Raw genomic sequence first — 16789 nt, forward strand, 5'->3', positions numbered from 1 at the left:
TTGACTAATTACCCTAAGAGGTGGTCTATGTATGCCATCTTGGTGGTGAAATTAGCCATTGGGGCCAAAGATATTTGAACCACTAAAATTGCCTTCTTGGCAGCCTTGAAATCAATTTTATAGATTCATCAGATTTTTACCGTTGCATGCGTTTGAGTGTTGAATGCATGTAGGGCTACAGGTCTCCCCAAAATCTCGTTTAGCTACCCATGCTCAAGCAAGCCTTAATTGCTCCTGGAATCGCTCTCTTGCTCAAAATTTTAATTAACTGCAATGGACCTTCATGGAGGCCGCATACACTGCATGCAAAAAAAAGGTCATGCATGTACCGTTTAATTGATCGTCAATCCTTGGACAAACACGAGGATGGAGGCGGTGATCACACCTATCCACTTTACATCAATGGTGAGGTGACAACGTAATTGATGGTAATGACAATCTGACATTAAAATGAGCATTACACCAAAATCGTAATTGATGGTAATGACAACCTGACATTAAAATGAGCATTACACCAAAATCGTATGTAGGTTGCACGATTTTTACTACCCGCGATGAAAATGGAGTAAAAAGTTGTCTAGAGGGCTCATCGGAGATCCGGCCAAAAAGCTGCACATGCTGAATATTACTCGTCCAAACTCATTTTTACGGTTGTGGGATGGATTTGCTGACCAATTACAGTCACATGATGTCATCGGAGCTTTGATGTCATTGGAGCTTTGGGAGCCAGCTGCTGCTAATTTTTACAGTTGAGGCACGAAACTGGTGGTTTTTACGGTCGCTGAGGCTTGCTGGACCTCCGGCTGGGAGCACCACCAGAGCGCTGAATACTATTCAGCTCACGGTAAGCTATATATATATATTATATGTGTGATTGATCAAGTATTTCTGCTGGCGGGTTTATCCAACTGCTAGCATATATACACCTTTGCTGGCGGTCAAGAACCGCCAGCAAATTTACCGACGGACCCTGCATCGAGAACATTTACCGACTGACTGACCGTTCATCGGTTGTCATTAATTTGGTGTTGTGGTGTAGTGAAATCTGGAATTTTATTTTCAAGCAAAACGGATGCAAAATACAGATACCCTGAATAAACCTAAAGGAAAAAAAATATAAAGTCCAAATCAAGCAATCTTATATATATGAAAAGCATTTCTATAGTAGACAAAATGTACAAAGTGCACGGTCCTCCTTTTGCTCGATCGATCATGCATGGGCAAGGGGTTCATGATTCCGATTATCACTACAACGATGACACTGCCGAGACCACCTCAACGATATTGGTGAGGTTCTCCAGGCCACGGATGCCCTGGTCGAGCCCGCTGCTCGTACTCCCCGCATTCCCTGGCGATCGCCTCCGCAGCACGCCCCTCATGATCGGCACGCTCGGCTCCACGATGCTGCTGCCGCCGACGCTGTCCTGACAGGCCTGCTCCCAGCTCTGCACAGCGATCTTCTTCATGCACGCGACGTGCAGGCACGCGTGCGCCCCGTCGTAGCACCACCGGTACGCCCAGAACCTCTTGCTGGAGGAGCGCCCCTTCTCGCCGCAGACGACGCACCGGAGCTCGGCCTCCCCGCAGAGTCGGATCATGTGCCCGTCGGGGAGGACGCTCTCCATCCTCAGCGCCGCGCAGCACGGGTGGAGGTCGAGGTCGCGCTTGAAGCAGTGGTAGACAAGGCCGCGCGCCCTGAGGCCGCAGGCGTTGCAGTAGGTGGCGTCCACGGGCGGTGGCGCCTCCTGGAGGAGCTCGAACTCGACCTCGCCGCCGAAGAGAGGGTGCTTCAGGGTGAGCGCCGCGAGGGCGCAGGTAATGTGGAGGTCGAACTCGCAGGCGTCGCACCGGTACCTCCGGCCCCTGCCACCGTCGGGCTCCTTGCAGCCATCGCACCGGAACGGCGGGCCGTCGGCGGACAGAAGCTTCAGCTCGTGCGCAGGGTGGGCGTCGTGGGAGATCTCCGCCGGGAGCTCCTCGTACAGCCTCATGTTTGCCTTGGCTGATTTCTTGGTCAAGTTGTCATGTATATAAGCTTAGGTCCCTGAACAGGTCAAGAGTCAAGACGCGTCTGGCACAGTGTGTGCTCCATTTCTGCCAACGTCTGCGCTTACGCATCCGTAGAGTGTGAGGAATACAATACAGTGGAGTAAGGCGTACGCCGACCGTTCTCATATATATAATCATGTATACTGGCCATTCCGCACATATTGAGAGTACTAAGGAAACAGTTTACTTTGGAGCATTGGAGAAGGGTACTAGATTGCAAAGAATGGGAACTCCAAACCAGTGACAATGACATTGTACCGGCACTCAAGATCAGCTATGCTTACCTGCCACTCAATCTAAGGCATTGCTTTTCCTATTGTGCTTTGTTTCCTCAAGATTATGAATTTGATGGCAAAGAGTTAATTCAGTTCTGGATTGGATTAGGTGTTCTAAGTCTAGGTGATCATAGAATAAGAATTGATGATGTGCGAAAGAGTTACATAATTAACTTGGTCAATTATGGATTTTTCAAGATGTATTAAAAGGACAATGGTCAGCGTTATTATGTAATCCATGACCTACTTCATGAGTTGGCAGTGAAAGTTTCACGGTATGATTGTATTAGCATAAAAGTTTCTGAAGTGAGGTATATACACATCCCTGCATCAGTACGCAATTTGTCTATGATGGTGGATAACAAAGATTCTAAAGATAAAATTACCAACAAAGACTGTGAATAGAATCTTGGTTCAATTGATAAAAGGCTGCAAGTTGAAAGCCTGCGTACATGGATGTTCGTTTGCTGAAAATGTGGTTAGCTTTTCCAAAATAGTTGGTAATATATCTCAGCAAGCTTGAGCCCTGCGCACTATTTTCTTGTCTCAAGCATCATATAATGTGGAGGTTATGCTTCATAACTTTTCAAATCTTATCCATCTTCGGCACCTAAAGATTAAGGGGCAACATTATCTTGAAATGAATCTACCAGGAACTATTTCAAGACTATAGCACTTGAAGATCCTAGACATGGAAGATTGTCTTCTATTCCATCAAGTGATTTAAGTAACCTCATAAACATGCAATATTTTATTGTCCCTGATAATAGCCGTCACTCGGATATTTTCAAGGTGGGAAAAATGAAACTTATATGAGAGTTAAGGAGGTTCGAAGTCAAGAAAGAAGACAATAGTTTCGAGTTAAATTAATTAGGGCAGCTACTAGAACTTGAAATTCTAGGAATCTACAATCTTGAAAAGGCTAAATTAAATGAAGAAGCACATAGAGTGAAGCTAATGCAAAAACACTATTTACAAGAGCTCATATTAGATTGGGATATCGATTGTTCCAATAAGGATCCGATTCAAGAAGAAAGTATCCTTGAAAGTCTTAGACCACACATAAATCCGTACAAGCTATCTCTAAAGGGGCATGGTGGTGGAAATTGTCCTTCATGGCTTGGTGTTAACCTCTCGGGGAGAACTTTGGAGTCTCTTCAATTGTGTGATGTACCTTGGACAAATTTCCCACCTTTATTAGGAGAGGTGTGGCTTATTGATGAACATGGTGCAGACTGTAAAAGCCATATATCAGGAGAAAGCTTTAAAAACTTGAAGAGGCTAGAACTAGTAAACATATCTAAACCGATAAAATGGGTTGGAAATGGCCCTTGTGAATTGTTCTCTCAATTGAAAGTACTTATCATCAAAGATTACCTAGAACTCTTGGAGTTGCCTTTCTCACATGGTGATGGATATGACCAGGAAGATGAGCTTACAATGACTTGGTTTCCTAATCTAGAAGACCTCAAAATTACAGTTTGTCCAAAACTATCATCTTTGCCTTCTATTCCTTGGTCTAGCGCCACATGCTCTGTTACTTTTGCAAAAGCTGGTTATGGTATTGAGAGGCTGTCATTCAGGGGATATTCTAGTACCCACTGTGCATTTTGGATGGCGTTTGCCTTTCATATTCTATCGAAGCTAGGAGTGTTGTGTGTGACGCGATGCCCTCCTTTATCACCAGTTCACCTCAAAGAGCTGTCATCCCTAAAGGCCCTCGAGATAATTGATTCGAGTGATGCCTTTTGTTTAAAAGGTGAAGATCATGTTGGGTATCAATGTCCAGCTGAATGTCACCATTGAGGAGTGTGATGCTAGTGGAGAGCGACTGACACATCTGTTGTCTTACTTTCCGAAGCTATGCAGTTTTACCGTGGGCAATTGTGAGAAGTTAACTAGGTTCTGTGTGGTGGACCAGCAATAGAAGATGGAAGCATCCTCGCAGCCGTTGCCATCTTCAGTTTCAATCAACAAAGTGGAGGAGGCACAAATTGTACTGCCACAGCAGGAGCAGGATCCAAGAGGAGAGAAGGAAATAGTAGCAGCAGCAGCCAGAGGACTACTGTTATTTCATCCCCAGCTACAACATTTAAAAATCGATGACCGCTCAAATCTAGTCCTCCACCCTAATTCACCTAACGATGGAGGACAGGATCTCCAAGGTCTGCGCTCACTCCAGACCTTGTGGATAAGTGGTTTGTAGAGAAAAGGTTTCCCCAGCAGGGGCGGATCAATCATGTGGTTGGGGGGGGGGGGGGGGGGGGGGCGAGGGATTGTGGCTGCTAATCACTGAAGGCTGTCGTGCCCGATTAACTATCTTTGAAACCCCAATTTCTTAGCTTCCGAGCCCTCACTGCCTCCAAACTTGAGTCACTTACGACCGATGACATCACGAAGGTCCTTTCTGTACCCATCTATACCTTGTTTTCTTTCTCACTCACCGAATTGTACTTTCTTGAGGACAAAGAGATGGTGTGCTTCACAAAAGGAGCAAGATGAGGCACTTCAGCTTCTCACCTCTCTTGAGAGGATGACCTTTCGGTACTGTAACAAACTGCAGGACCTCCCTGCAGGGCTGCACATACTTCCCAACCTCAAGATGTTAATAATATACCTATGTGCAGCCCTCCGGTCGCTGCCTAAGGATGGGCTCCCAAGTACACTGCAAGAGTTGGAGATGCATGGATGTCCAGCCATACGGTCTCTGCCCAAGGACTGCCTCCCATGTTCACTGCAAAACTAGTGATCAGAAGTTGCCCGCGTCATTCAGGGGATATTCTAGTACCCGGTATGTAATGGAAATTAAAAGGAAGGATTCATTAGATAGTGCATTTTGGATGGCGTTGGCCTTTCATATTCTATCGAAGCTAGGAGTGTTGTGTGTGACGGGATGCCCTCCTTTATCACTGGTTCAACTCAAACAGTTGTCATCCCTAAAGGCCCTCGAGATAATTGATTCGAGTGATGCCTTTTGTTTAAGTGAAGATGAAGATCATGTTGGGTATCAATGTCCAGCTGAATATGTCACCATTGAGGAGTGTTATGCTAGTGGAGAGCGACTGACACATTTGTTGTCTTACTTTCCGAAGCTATGCAGTTTTAATGTGAAAAATTGTGAGAAGTTAACTGGGTTCTGTGTAATTCCACTAGTAACGCTCTCACATGCACATCACTGCTGTTGTATAGAGGAAAACCTTCCTGAGCGCTGATGTTGTTATGTGGACCAATCCTTCTTGGCGCCTACCCAAAGGAACCCGCCAATGCCAAGAGACACATGATCGGTCAGGGCGAGAGGGTGCCAGTGCAGCTCCAGGTAATTGAAGATCGACTTCTGCATGAATTTGGCATTGATTTTCTGACCATTCTGGTTGGTGGGCGATCCCTGTGAGGAATATAATTATCTTGCTCGTTCTTGTTCACCACGGATAGTGTCACGCGAGCCGGAGGAGGGCTTGTGTTTAGCAGCAACAGCTTTAGCTGTGCGCCGAGTATGAAGGAACAGGCCATGGACGCAACCCCCGGCATGCTCACTGGCGGCATGGTAGGTTGCCGTCCAACTCGTCCTGGATGCGGAAGTAGTCCAGCACGTCGTCAGCATCGTAGGCCAGCAGCCTTAGCTTGAGCAGCATCTCGTTCCGTTCTAGGTTGTCGAAAGCAGGCAAGCAGACGAAGTTGATGCAGGCAACCTTAGCAACCTTAGCCTTAGCCGGAGTTGATGCAGGCAAGCAGACGAAAGCAAGCTAGCTATTAGGTTCAGACTTGAAACAGCGATGGACCAGAGAAGATGCGAATTTACCTGAGGACAGGACCAATGCTTTGCCCACCACCCAACGGGCCACACTGACGCGATCTCCACACCCACAGATCTTTGGGGGTGCTGGAAGCTGGATGCAGGATAAGGAGAACCATCAGCCAATGTAGCTAGGAATCAGGGGAAAAGCTATGTTGGCAGTGGGAGGTGCGGATGCGCTCACGCTCAAAGTAAAAATCAGTTTTAAGTCATGATTATTCACCATTAATGCACCCCTAGCTTAAGTTTGTGCATCCAAATCACGTTCCCAGCTAGCTACATGATTGTACGCAAGATTCCTTGATATTTATTACATCACCTTATTGAATTTTGAATCATTTGCACATGACTGGTAAGTTATACATGCAACCAGCGAAAGGAATTTATGTCCTAATGATATAGGAGATTAAATGTGACCTAGGCATTAGGAAAGAAACTGATGCTTACTGTCATAATAGTAGAGAGGGTAAGAATAAACTACTTGGACCATTCAATATTTTCTTTTGGCTAAGTCTGACCAAATTTTGCTCATTAAACTGTGTTCTATCCTTCATTCACTATACTACAATATATACATTATTACTGTTTGGTAAACGATTTTTCCTCTACTTTATGTTAGAACTATTAAAAACACTGGTGCTCTTGTTTAGCTGGATAATATGATCCATGGAAAGTACACATACTTGTGAAGTGGCGCACCCAGCCCCCTAGCTTTGTCCCCGCTAGGAATGGTGGTGTTAGGGTATTAGAGGTAGCGGAAGCTAATTTGGGAGGAAGCAAGAATCAGAGAGAGAGAGAGAATGGGAAGCAGAGGAGCAGGTAGAGTCACGAGAACAGCTTGTTCTCGGTAGAAAAAAGTTTGTTACAGAATGTTCCTTCCTCTCCTCCCTCCTCTCTCGCCCTTAAGGCCACAGCTGGCGCACTCGCACGCCGCTCACGCCCACTCGTCGCCGGTGTACTTGGAATTTGGCTGAGCGGCCCGACTGCTTCGGCGCAGCCCGGTTGCCTCCGGTGTCTCGAGCGTGACAGAATGCAACAAATGAAGAATCCCTAAAATAGCTCCGAAAATTCAGAAATTCATAAAATTCAAATTCAAAGATAGGGAACAACTTGGAATGAAATTGATCTTTGAATTATCTCAACAAGATCCGTTTACTGGCCACTCCTAGACAAAATCTAAACTAGAATGGTAAAACGTACAGATCAAAAAGCCTCTAATCTCTTCCTATCTCAAACACTAACCTAACATCTCACACACATAAACGAGTCTTCCAATATGCTTGTCTCCACAACCAGCCATCTCTCTCTATATAGATGTCTGGCAAATGACCAAAACCACCTTACATTAAGCATACAACTCCACCCGCTAGGGGTAAAACCGTAAGTTTTTCTAGTAAGTATCAGTGTTTAGTGTTATCAATAGGACACACTATGCATACGTGTTGAAAGAATAAGAATAAAATACACCAGGATCTTTAAACTTATCTCATAGTATCATCTAGATCCGTGAAGTTTTAAAATGCATATTTAAATCTCTAAACTTATTAAGTGCGCCACTCAAGATCCAAAACATCCTAATTAGCATAAATTTGTCTACGTGGCACACAAACAAAGCACCTTGACATATACTCCGTCCTTTGCAAAATGTAGGTCTTTTGGCTTTTTTAGATTTACAGTATTTACTATATATCTAGATATAATGTATGTCTAGGTGCATAGCAAAATGTATGAACCAAGAAAAATATCAAAACGACCTACATTCGGAGGAAGTAGTATACATGATATCAACAATAAATCTAAATACGTAATTGAGCATGTGCACATCTCAAGTTGCATACTAGAGAGTCATGTATGTAATTACTTGTTGAATAGGGTAATTTGGACCTCAAATAACACACTTACCAAGTCTAGAAACCTAGATGTGCACTTTAGGAGTTTAGGGACCTAACTGGCACCGCAATACAAGTTTGAGAACCGCTAGTGAATTTTACTCAAAGAACAAACTGTATACGTGTTGCCACACGGGACATTGTTCCCATAAAATTAACAGAGGCCAGACGGTTACCTGCCGAAGAAAAACTATTTAACAAGTGCAAGATTTTGGATTTGATTCTTAATTAAAGAGGAAGTAATAAATCCAAACGCAAGAGTAGCAGACAGAGCAGCGGCCATGGTGGCATTCTAGCAGTGGCACGGATCAACCGTGCAGGCAAGGTGAAAAATGCTCTGAAGCAGCAGAGGCACAGAGGCTGGCACGCAGACGTGCAACGAAACAAACAAATCACATTCCCTCCACTGGGTACTTCCGTCGAACACCTACCATGCACCAACTCCGCACCTGACTGCGCGTGATCTGGTGGCTTCCGGCAGCTGCCTCCTCCCCGTACGAGAGCGCTCGGCGCCTCCCGCTCTGCCAGTTGTTCTCTGGCTACTTTGCAGAAAAGCCCTCCGATTTTATTTAAATTAACCCGCGGTCCCAACTGCAGACCTAACGCAATGCCCTCCCTCATTCTTCTCTCCTCTCCTCGCCGCCGCCGCCGCCGCCGTCGCACATCGCTGCTGCGCGCGCCTCCCAGCTCGCTGCCTCCACTCCGGCACGGGCGCCGCTGTCGCTCCTCCGGGCCTCCCTATCATCTCCTTGGCGAGCAGCCCCTTCCCTTGGTGAGCAGTGGATGCCTATTCCCACAGGCACTGTGCCCCGACCGCCTCTGCTCCTGCCCATGGCTCCGGGAGGTTGGAGGAGGCCTAGGCGTAGTAGTAGTGCTCCACCAGGTAGCTCTCCCCTTCCCACTAGATGCCTAGCAGCAGCAGCAGATCGACAGCTTGCACAACTCTAGCGTCTTTTGCTCTCTTTTTTCCCCACCGAAGCAACACCAACTCAAGCGTCCTTTGCTCCAATTGATTTGCATCCCAAATTCTTAACCCAATATCTAGCAGTAGGATCCCTCGTCCATCTAACTCAAATAAACAGCAGTAGCCTTTCTTCAATTCTTCCACTGCAAATGCCTCTGCAACTGCAATCCACCGACACTCTCCCGTGTACTCCCTGTTGCTGGCATTGATGCTTCCATGACTGATGCCCCCAATGTGTTTGATGAAATTGGCACAAGGTATGCATTTTTTTTTCCTTTCAATTTTGCTCGCTGATTTTGTACAGTCCCATATCTATCAGTTGTGCTTGGGCTACTCAGGTTCAGAGTTCAGTAATAGAGTCCAAAGAAATTAAAATACAGTAGGTAGAACAAAGAAAAAAAAGAGTCCTCCTTCCGCAGGAATAACAGCAAGCTAAAAGAACTGAAGTTCTTTAACAAAGTTCTTCACCTTCCATGCTCTATGTAATTTTAGAATACTACCTTCCAGCAAGACGCTTTGTAGGTGGTCTAGAAGCAGACTCATGGAAGCAGTACGCTGGCGCCATTGTGGAATTTCAGAATACCACCTCCTGTTGAAAGAACCTCTGTACCATAAAGCTTTGTTAGATGAGGAGGCAACCTGAAAGCAGAATTGTGGAAGCAGACACTGCTGTCAAAATGGCGACTTCCAACATCTTGCATGGAATCAAGCAGAGTAGGTTTACTCCTCCCTGAGTTTCCTTTTCTTCCTCAGATCTGAGATTGTTAACCTAATCAGATAGCTCTCCAATCTAAACATGCAATTTTTCCTTCACATTTTTTAGGATTAAAGATGCAGCCTTTTGTGCACAGAATTTCATATTTTGTTCTCTAACTGCTCGATGCAATATGATATTTTTTTAACGAACTCAATGCAACATGATAATCCATTTCCTACATAAAGATTGAGTCGATTTAAAATAAAGAGAATATCATATTTCAAATTTTGAAACTTCTATGTTCAGTAAAAGATACTACTACATGGCAATCTAAATGTCAGTCCTGCTCCTTGAAAAAGTGCTGCTAGAATTTCATGTTCTCAAGGATTACAGTTGCAACTTCAATGGTTGATGTTCACATGCCCTTCTTAAGTTATCATGAGTTTATGCATGCCTCTGTGATGCTGCGGCAACATAAGAGGTAACCACCAAAATGCCTGGTCCTTGATCATTATCTGAAAAAGAATCTAAATCTATTGGTGACTATCTACTGATACTAATTTAAAATGAAGGTTTATGTCAAAATGACACTAGGATTATTGCAATGGTTGCAGATGGAGATAACGATTGAATTTTAAGAGTTTGTTCTGTTATGTCCTGTCTTTGCCAATTCACAGTATTTGACTTTTCTTAAGTGCAAAATTAGAGTTTAGATGGTGAGTTTCACACTAGCATACATTACTCCACAACATATTTCTTTGCTGCCTACACATGACTATTACTGCTTTGGTGCTTATTTGCTCAGGTGGAGACAATGATGTGTCTGTAACCAAACAGAATATACTAATTTGAAATTGTTGTTGATGGCAGTGGCAAATTCGTGGCATTTATAATATGATCAATGCTGTTGGCTAGAAACTTCAATAGAGTTAGGACCAAATGTTGTTGTTTCCATGAAAAATATACATAGTGATGCAAAAGCTCAGTTTTATTTAAATGATACTAATTAATTCTGCAGCAGCTAATACATACTTTTTCGCTGCAATATCATTATCAATGTTTTTTCACTGTAGAGAGCCTCAACAATCAGAAGTATTGTAGAATAAGACATGCATTAGCCATGATATTTTTTTTCTGGTTCCACTGCAGAGCATACATCCAGAACTAAGGGTTAACATGAATATCAACATAACTCCAGTAGATAACAAGTAGAGAGCACAAGGGAAGATCATATGCAATCTATGTTTCAGTTCTTTTTCTCCCTTTTTTTAACTATGACTAAACATTTTCTGAAGCAAAATCCCCATGTTTTATGATATTGTTCCAGACTATGGCAATAATTTATTTTGTGGAGCTCTCAAGCCTATATTTTTTTCAAATATATATGTGAATGCATATAGCTTTATTTGAGTACTTGAGCATGTGTTGAAACACACTCTTTCTGTGTGCAGCATGATCTGGAGCACAACAAGCTCTGTGAAGAACAATGGAGATCTATTCAAACACTACTAGATTTGCACCTGTGTGCAACACCTCATCTAAGATTATTGAGTTCATTCAAAGCTCTGGAGGCTTTCCTATCAGGACATCCTTGGCTACCATATTGTCTTGGCAGTGGCTAGAGATAGGGATAAAAAGTACTCTTTTCATAGTCCAAGTTCAATCTGATTTCTGTTGTCTCTCCTGAAAGGTTTGCAATTTAAGTTATCATGAAGGTGCTCAGGAGGCCATAGCTACATTGACATAATGCTTATTACCAAGTGCAAGCTTGAACAACAGATATCGTTTTGATTGCACGATATATGCACCTTCTAATATATCATACGCAGCAATTCTGATTCTCCCGTTACCGTTTTTGAAAAGAAGTATTATTTATATACATATTGACTTCCTCTATTTCAAAATGCGAGTTGTTTAATGTTTTCCATAAGTCCAGCTTCAAATTTGACCGAGATTTATCAAATAATGTAGCAACATTTAATTTTCAGCACTAAAAAATTGTACTATAGTAATATTTAGTAGTGACTTTAATGAAACTAATTTGTTGTATAGATATAGGTTAATGATAGGTTGCGCGCTAAATGTTCTAGTGATCTACGCGTGCGCGTGCATGGGACGACGAGGGGCGAGCATGATCGCAACACATGGACATGCATGCATGCCTCCTTTTCGTTTCTCTCTCTCGTGCTCGTCGACCGCCATTTCTTTCTTTGGAAGTCAGGTTAGTTGCCACTCATGAGTAGCCTCGTGACCGTGAGCTCTCCGTACTCCTTGGGCTTACGGGCTAGCTGGTTATAAATACGTACACACGTAGTTTTCTACTGTTGTTGATACTTGATAGCTGTATGATGGACAGCGGGGAGCCAATGCATTCAATCATGCGCTGTACTGTCCATACCGTACCGGGCTGTGAATGAGCGGGTATTCGGAGCTGTACATTATTTACTATACTCTATATACTGTGCTCCAAAAAAGAAATTAGTTCTGGGCTACAAATTAAAAAGGATCTGAAAAAACAACCAGAAAAAAAGTCTGAACAGAGAACACGTCAGGTCATCAGCCAAGCCAAGTTTGGACGCAACGCATCCCAACTGAAAGCAGGGGAGCTGATTTTGCATTTGTACTAAGGTGAAAACTGCTTTTGGACGAAAGTTGGACGAAAGTAAGTAGGGCGTTTAAGCTCTTTGGTTGGCTTTTAGCTTTTGCAAAAGTAAAAACAGGTACAAAAACCCAACCAAACACAACCCGAAATTCCAACACTTAGACCTGAAATGGCCCGATCAACGCCGAAATCTCCGTGCCGGATTATTCTCAGCAAGTCTCACATTACCATCTTCGCCGGTGCGACCTCATCCACCGGCGATTTGTTAAGAACGAAAGCGAAACAATTCACATGCCTACACCAACACTGCACCACTAGTAGAAGAAACAAGGGAGCCTCCTAGCGGCCCTCCAGGATCTGCTGCAACTTTTGCAGACTTGTTGAGTTGACTCCCAGCGACTGCTGCAACTTTTGCAGACTTGTGCTTTTCAAAAAAAAAATAGCAGACTTGAGCAGCCGCTGAATCTCAACCATCCAAGGAGCATCCAACGTACAGAAACGGTGAGTGCACCCTAGAAGCACTCGTCGCATCACTGCAGAACTTTGTAGAATTCATACAGGCAATCTAGTACAATTCGTGCGATGTATAATGGCTATCCCCTCGAAACCCAACACCTGCGGCTACCGTCGATCGATACTGGGGATTGATCAGAGGGCTGGGGAGGGAAGAGAGGACAGATGGGAACGTGCAAAGAGAAAGCCGAGCAATTGGGGTTGTTTCATTTAATCTGATCTTGCATGTCCAGATTCAATTTGGAATACTGCAACAATTTCCAGTCACAAAGGTATGATATGCTGTCCAGAAAAAAAATGCAAATCTTTTTCGTGCAGTGAATGAATAACAAAAATTCTGCTTTAAAATGAGATCAACAGTGAGAAAAGTGCTTCAATAATACGGTGTCGCATTGTTGCAAGGAAGAGATAAATTTTAAAAGGCATCTTAGTTCTGAAGAGACTTCATGTCATTGTCATCAACAGGTCATAGAGCAGGTTTCACTTGGAAAGACTATGTTTCATGCATGCTGGGAAGAGGCCTAAAAATTCGTATAGAATGTTAAATTAGCACCACAGGAAAATATCATAAACCTATGATTCTACTGATATTAAGCTATTTAAGACAAAGTTAGTTATGATATGTACTGATAGTTCTGTTGCAATTGAACCTTTGGCTTTAACAGAATCTAGTTTGGGAAGTGCCATTGCAGGTGAAAGAAACATTGAAACCACAACTTATTTGATTATGTTAAGTGTAATAATCCAAGAAATACTATTTGCTTTAGTTGTCAGCCTTTGCAGCAAAAAAAAGGAAACCTTACTTAATACATAACGCATCATAATGAAACTAGATGATCTGAAGAGAGATCATCAATGTGACGATGTCCTAAGTGTACATACCTACTCAAAAACCGGTACGCGTTTCCCATTGAGCTTATTAACAATATCCATTATGGAAGGCCTCCTGTTCCGATCAGCCTCCACACACTTTAGCCCAATTACAATGCATGCTCTTACTTGCTGGAGACCATTTGGATCTAGTGATGGGTACTTGTATATTATTTGCTCATCTGTCTTCCAATTTTGATGTACCTGCAGGGTTGGATTTAATCCTTAGTGAGAATGTATCAAATAAATGCATGGAAATATCATAAAACAGATGTTTCAAAATTGAAGTCATTAAGTAATGCTATCTTACATTGTCGACAAACAGTCTTGCAGATCTGTCTTGAGAAACTGCACAGTTCTTCTCTCCGGTCGTGATCTCAAGAATAACCATGCCTAAACTATATATGTCTGACATGGTGGAGATTTCACCTCTGTAAAGATATTCCGGAGCTATGTACCCACTGCAAGAGTTATTAAAGAATAAATGGCATTTACTCTATAATAAATAGAAGAAAAAATTATGTCTATGTATTCCACAGTTAGTTTCGCCTTACTTGTATCCCTTAACGTTGACCGTGTACATCCGGGTCTGCTCTTTGCCAAAGAGCCTCGAGAGGCCAAAATCAGCAATCTTTGGCACCCAGTTATCATCCAACCATATTGAGTTAGGCGCGAGATTCATATGAACAAGGGGCCCACTAACCAAATCCCTGTGAAGGAAATGTAAACCCTGGCAGATCCCCTTAATTATTTCAAATCGTGTGTCCCAGATTATTGACGTAGTGTCTGCTGAAGGAGTCAAGGAATAAGAAGTAAACAAAGTACTAGTGAATTATAAGTATTCTAAGATAGGAGTGTCCGAAAGTGTATGTTGCTTACATTATTGGCAATAAATGAATACTGGAAATAAGAATCATAATTACTATTTTGACAATTGTTCATATCCCTCAAGTATGATAGTGTATTGCATACCATAAATATACTTGTCAAGACTTCCCTTGGGTAGATATTTGTAACAAAGGCAGCTTTCAGTCACATCTACAATCACATATCTTCCATTATTCTGAACCACTTTCTTCTGCGCTTCATGGCAGTAGTGAACCAGCTCTACTATATTGTCGTGCTGAAGTGCCATAAGGTTTGTAACCTCAGTTGTAAATGATATGCCAAGTGGCACTGCTACATTTTCAGTAAGCCTCTTCACAGCAATCATGCCGCCCCCTTCTGGAAGAACCCCCTGTTTAACCTCCTCCATGGATCATCAGTGATCGTACAACAGATTTGTATGGAACAATTTGATGTTTAAATGTTAGGGGTCAGTCGCACCTTATAAACTGTTCCAAAAATAGATCGGCCAAGTTCTTGGTCAGGAGAGAAATCATTGGTAATTTCCTTCATAAAGGTCGCCGGTAGGTCTTTAGGTAATGTACTCGCAAGACTCTGCTGGCTCGCCATTTCTGATGGCCCTCTTGAGGTCTATGGATCTGAGCTGCTACGAATCAAGGCATCTAATTTAATAATGTACCCAAACAAGCAAGAAAAAAATTTGCTTAACAACCATACTTCTGTCCTTTTCGATTCATGAGTTGAAAAGGGGAAATTTTTGAACTGGGTGAAAAAAGGGGAAATTAATTGAATGCACATAAACAAATTAAATCACAGGCGCAACACTGAATATGCACAAGCACGATTGTAGTAAGAAAAAATATTTTAAAAATAACCAGATCCTAAATTAGGAGCACTAACCTGCACTTGAAGGATACTGGCTGAAGGGAAGAACACTCGAAGGAGCACTAACCGAATGGAGGTTGAGGTTCTGAGATGGGTGCCTCCATTATTGCTATAAAGAAGCAGAGAGAGAGAGAGAGAGAGAGAGAGAGAGAGAGAGAGAGAGGCAGAGAACCAAACGCGTAAACAAAGAGAAGTTGACTTGACCCAGGCCTAAGATGCCCAATGACAATGAGCGCCGATGTGGTCACGCGCTTTGGTGATGCAGGGCAAGTAGTACTACCCTGCTCCTGTCCCCATCCGCGGCCCGCAGCTCCTCCGTCCCGCCTGGCTCGCACCGGCTCCAATCGCCCCCATCCGCGGCCCGCGGCAGCCTGCTCGCCTGAGCTCTCGCCGCCGGCCACACAGGCTCGCGCCGCCTTTGGTGCAGGCTCCTCCTGCCGCCGGGTCGGCGCTTGCCCGGTGCGCGCAGGCATATTGGGGAGCCGGGAGCCGCCTGGCGCGTGCACTGCAAGGGAAGGGCAGGCTCCGCCGCGAGCAGGAGAGGACCACGGAAGCAGCAGCATAAACGGGATATCCTGAACGGGGATAAAACTGGGAATTTTGGAAAAAGCAAAAACATCTGGATCACGGTAAGGGGATGTACAACGGAGCGGCCGCTTTTTTTGGGGGGGGGGGGGGGGGGGGGCCACACGGGTTTCGTTATGGACAAGAGCTAATTTGGCTATTTAAAAATTTTTCTTCCTCTATTTTTCTCAAAATGAATATTATAATTATTGCGGTGTCCATTGGCAAAGATGCATACTTAAAAAACGTCCAGCAGCAAAGACAATATTGAGTAATATCCTGTGGCAAAAATCGATATGGTAGAGTGTCTAGGAGCAAAATTATCCCTCCCAAAAAGTCCTAAGTCTCGTATATTGACGTGTAATTTTAAAATAACTTAATAGATAATCTTTGCAATTAGTTATCTTTTTTACTGCCTCGTAGTCTGTAATTTATGAAAAAAATATTATGAGTTGCATGGAAAAATAATATGTACAACGATACGAAAGTGGTATCACGGTCCATAATTTTAGCGTATGAGACTGTCGTCCTCTCTCCTCCTCTTAAACCGTATTCTCCCAGTCTCGTATTTGACCTCTCGCATCTCGTACTCAATCCGAACTTGCCTCAGTAAAATATAGAAAAATGAGATAGAAACTTGTACCACGATATGATTCATATCCCTGGTACCTAGTCCCTGCATGAGATCTATTTAACGGGTTGGCTTAATCAACTAGATACCTCGGAAAAGATAAATAATTTGGACCGTATGTATCCATTATCTGCTTATGGTGAAAGAGCATTTAATCTAGTGGTTAGAGCACCTGAGTAGCATCCAGCAAACCTGAATTTGACTCCTAATT

General features: G+C 43.4%; 2 protein-coding genes and 1 long non-coding RNA gene across 11 annotated transcripts; 1 reads left to right on the plus strand and 2 right to left on the minus strand.

Moving 5' to 3' along the window:
* Positions 1 to 1117: 1117 nt before the first annotated feature.
* Positions 1118 to 1991, minus strand: LOC112903594. Its single transcript, XM_025972841.1, has one exon. The coding sequence runs from the start codon at positions 1989 to 1991 to the stop codon at positions 1248 to 1250; it is 744 nt and encodes a 247-aa protein (XP_025828626.1). The 3' UTR covers positions 1118 to 1247.
* Positions 1992 to 6739: 4748 nt separating this feature from the next.
* LOC112902296 (putative receptor-like protein kinase At4g00960) lies at positions 6740 to 15926 on the minus strand. 9 transcript variants are annotated; one of them, XM_025971305.1, is made up of 7 exons: positions 15399 to 15926; positions 14979 to 15141; positions 14625 to 14889; positions 14207 to 14441; positions 13963 to 14113; positions 13665 to 13856; positions 6740 to 7167 (listed from the first exon to the last, which is right to left on the minus strand). In XM_025971305.1, exons 2-6 carry the CDS (start codon positions 15105 to 15107, stop codon positions 13665 to 13667), a joined length of 972 nt encoding a protein of 323 aa, XP_025827090.1. In that variant the 5' UTR covers positions 15108 to 15141; positions 15399 to 15926; the 3' UTR covers positions 6740 to 7167. The 9 variants fall into 9 exon arrangements, with proteins under 9 accessions (XP_025827090.1, XP_025827086.1, XP_025827083.1 ...); XM_025971301.1 differs by lacking the exon at positions 6740 to 7167 and adding an exon at positions 9208 to 9609 and having other exon boundaries at positions 15399 to 15925; XM_025971298.1 differs by lacking the exon at positions 6740 to 7167 and adding an exon at positions 9208 to 9725 and having other exon boundaries at positions 15399 to 15925.
* On the plus strand, positions 9092 to 11508 carry LOC112902297. Its single transcript, XR_003230556.1, has 3 exons — positions 9092 to 9227; positions 9463 to 9684; positions 11119 to 11508. It is a non-coding gene; the product is annotated as an uncharacterized LOC112902297 (long non-coding RNA).
* Positions 15927 to 16789: the final 863 nt, after the last annotated feature.

Source organism: Panicum hallii, chromosome 8 (genome assembly GCF_002211085.1).
Source record: "Panicum hallii strain FIL2 chromosome 8, PHallii_v3.1, whole genome shotgun sequence".
Taxonomy (NCBI): Eukaryota; Viridiplantae; Streptophyta; class Magnoliopsida; order Poales; family Poaceae; genus Panicum; species Panicum hallii.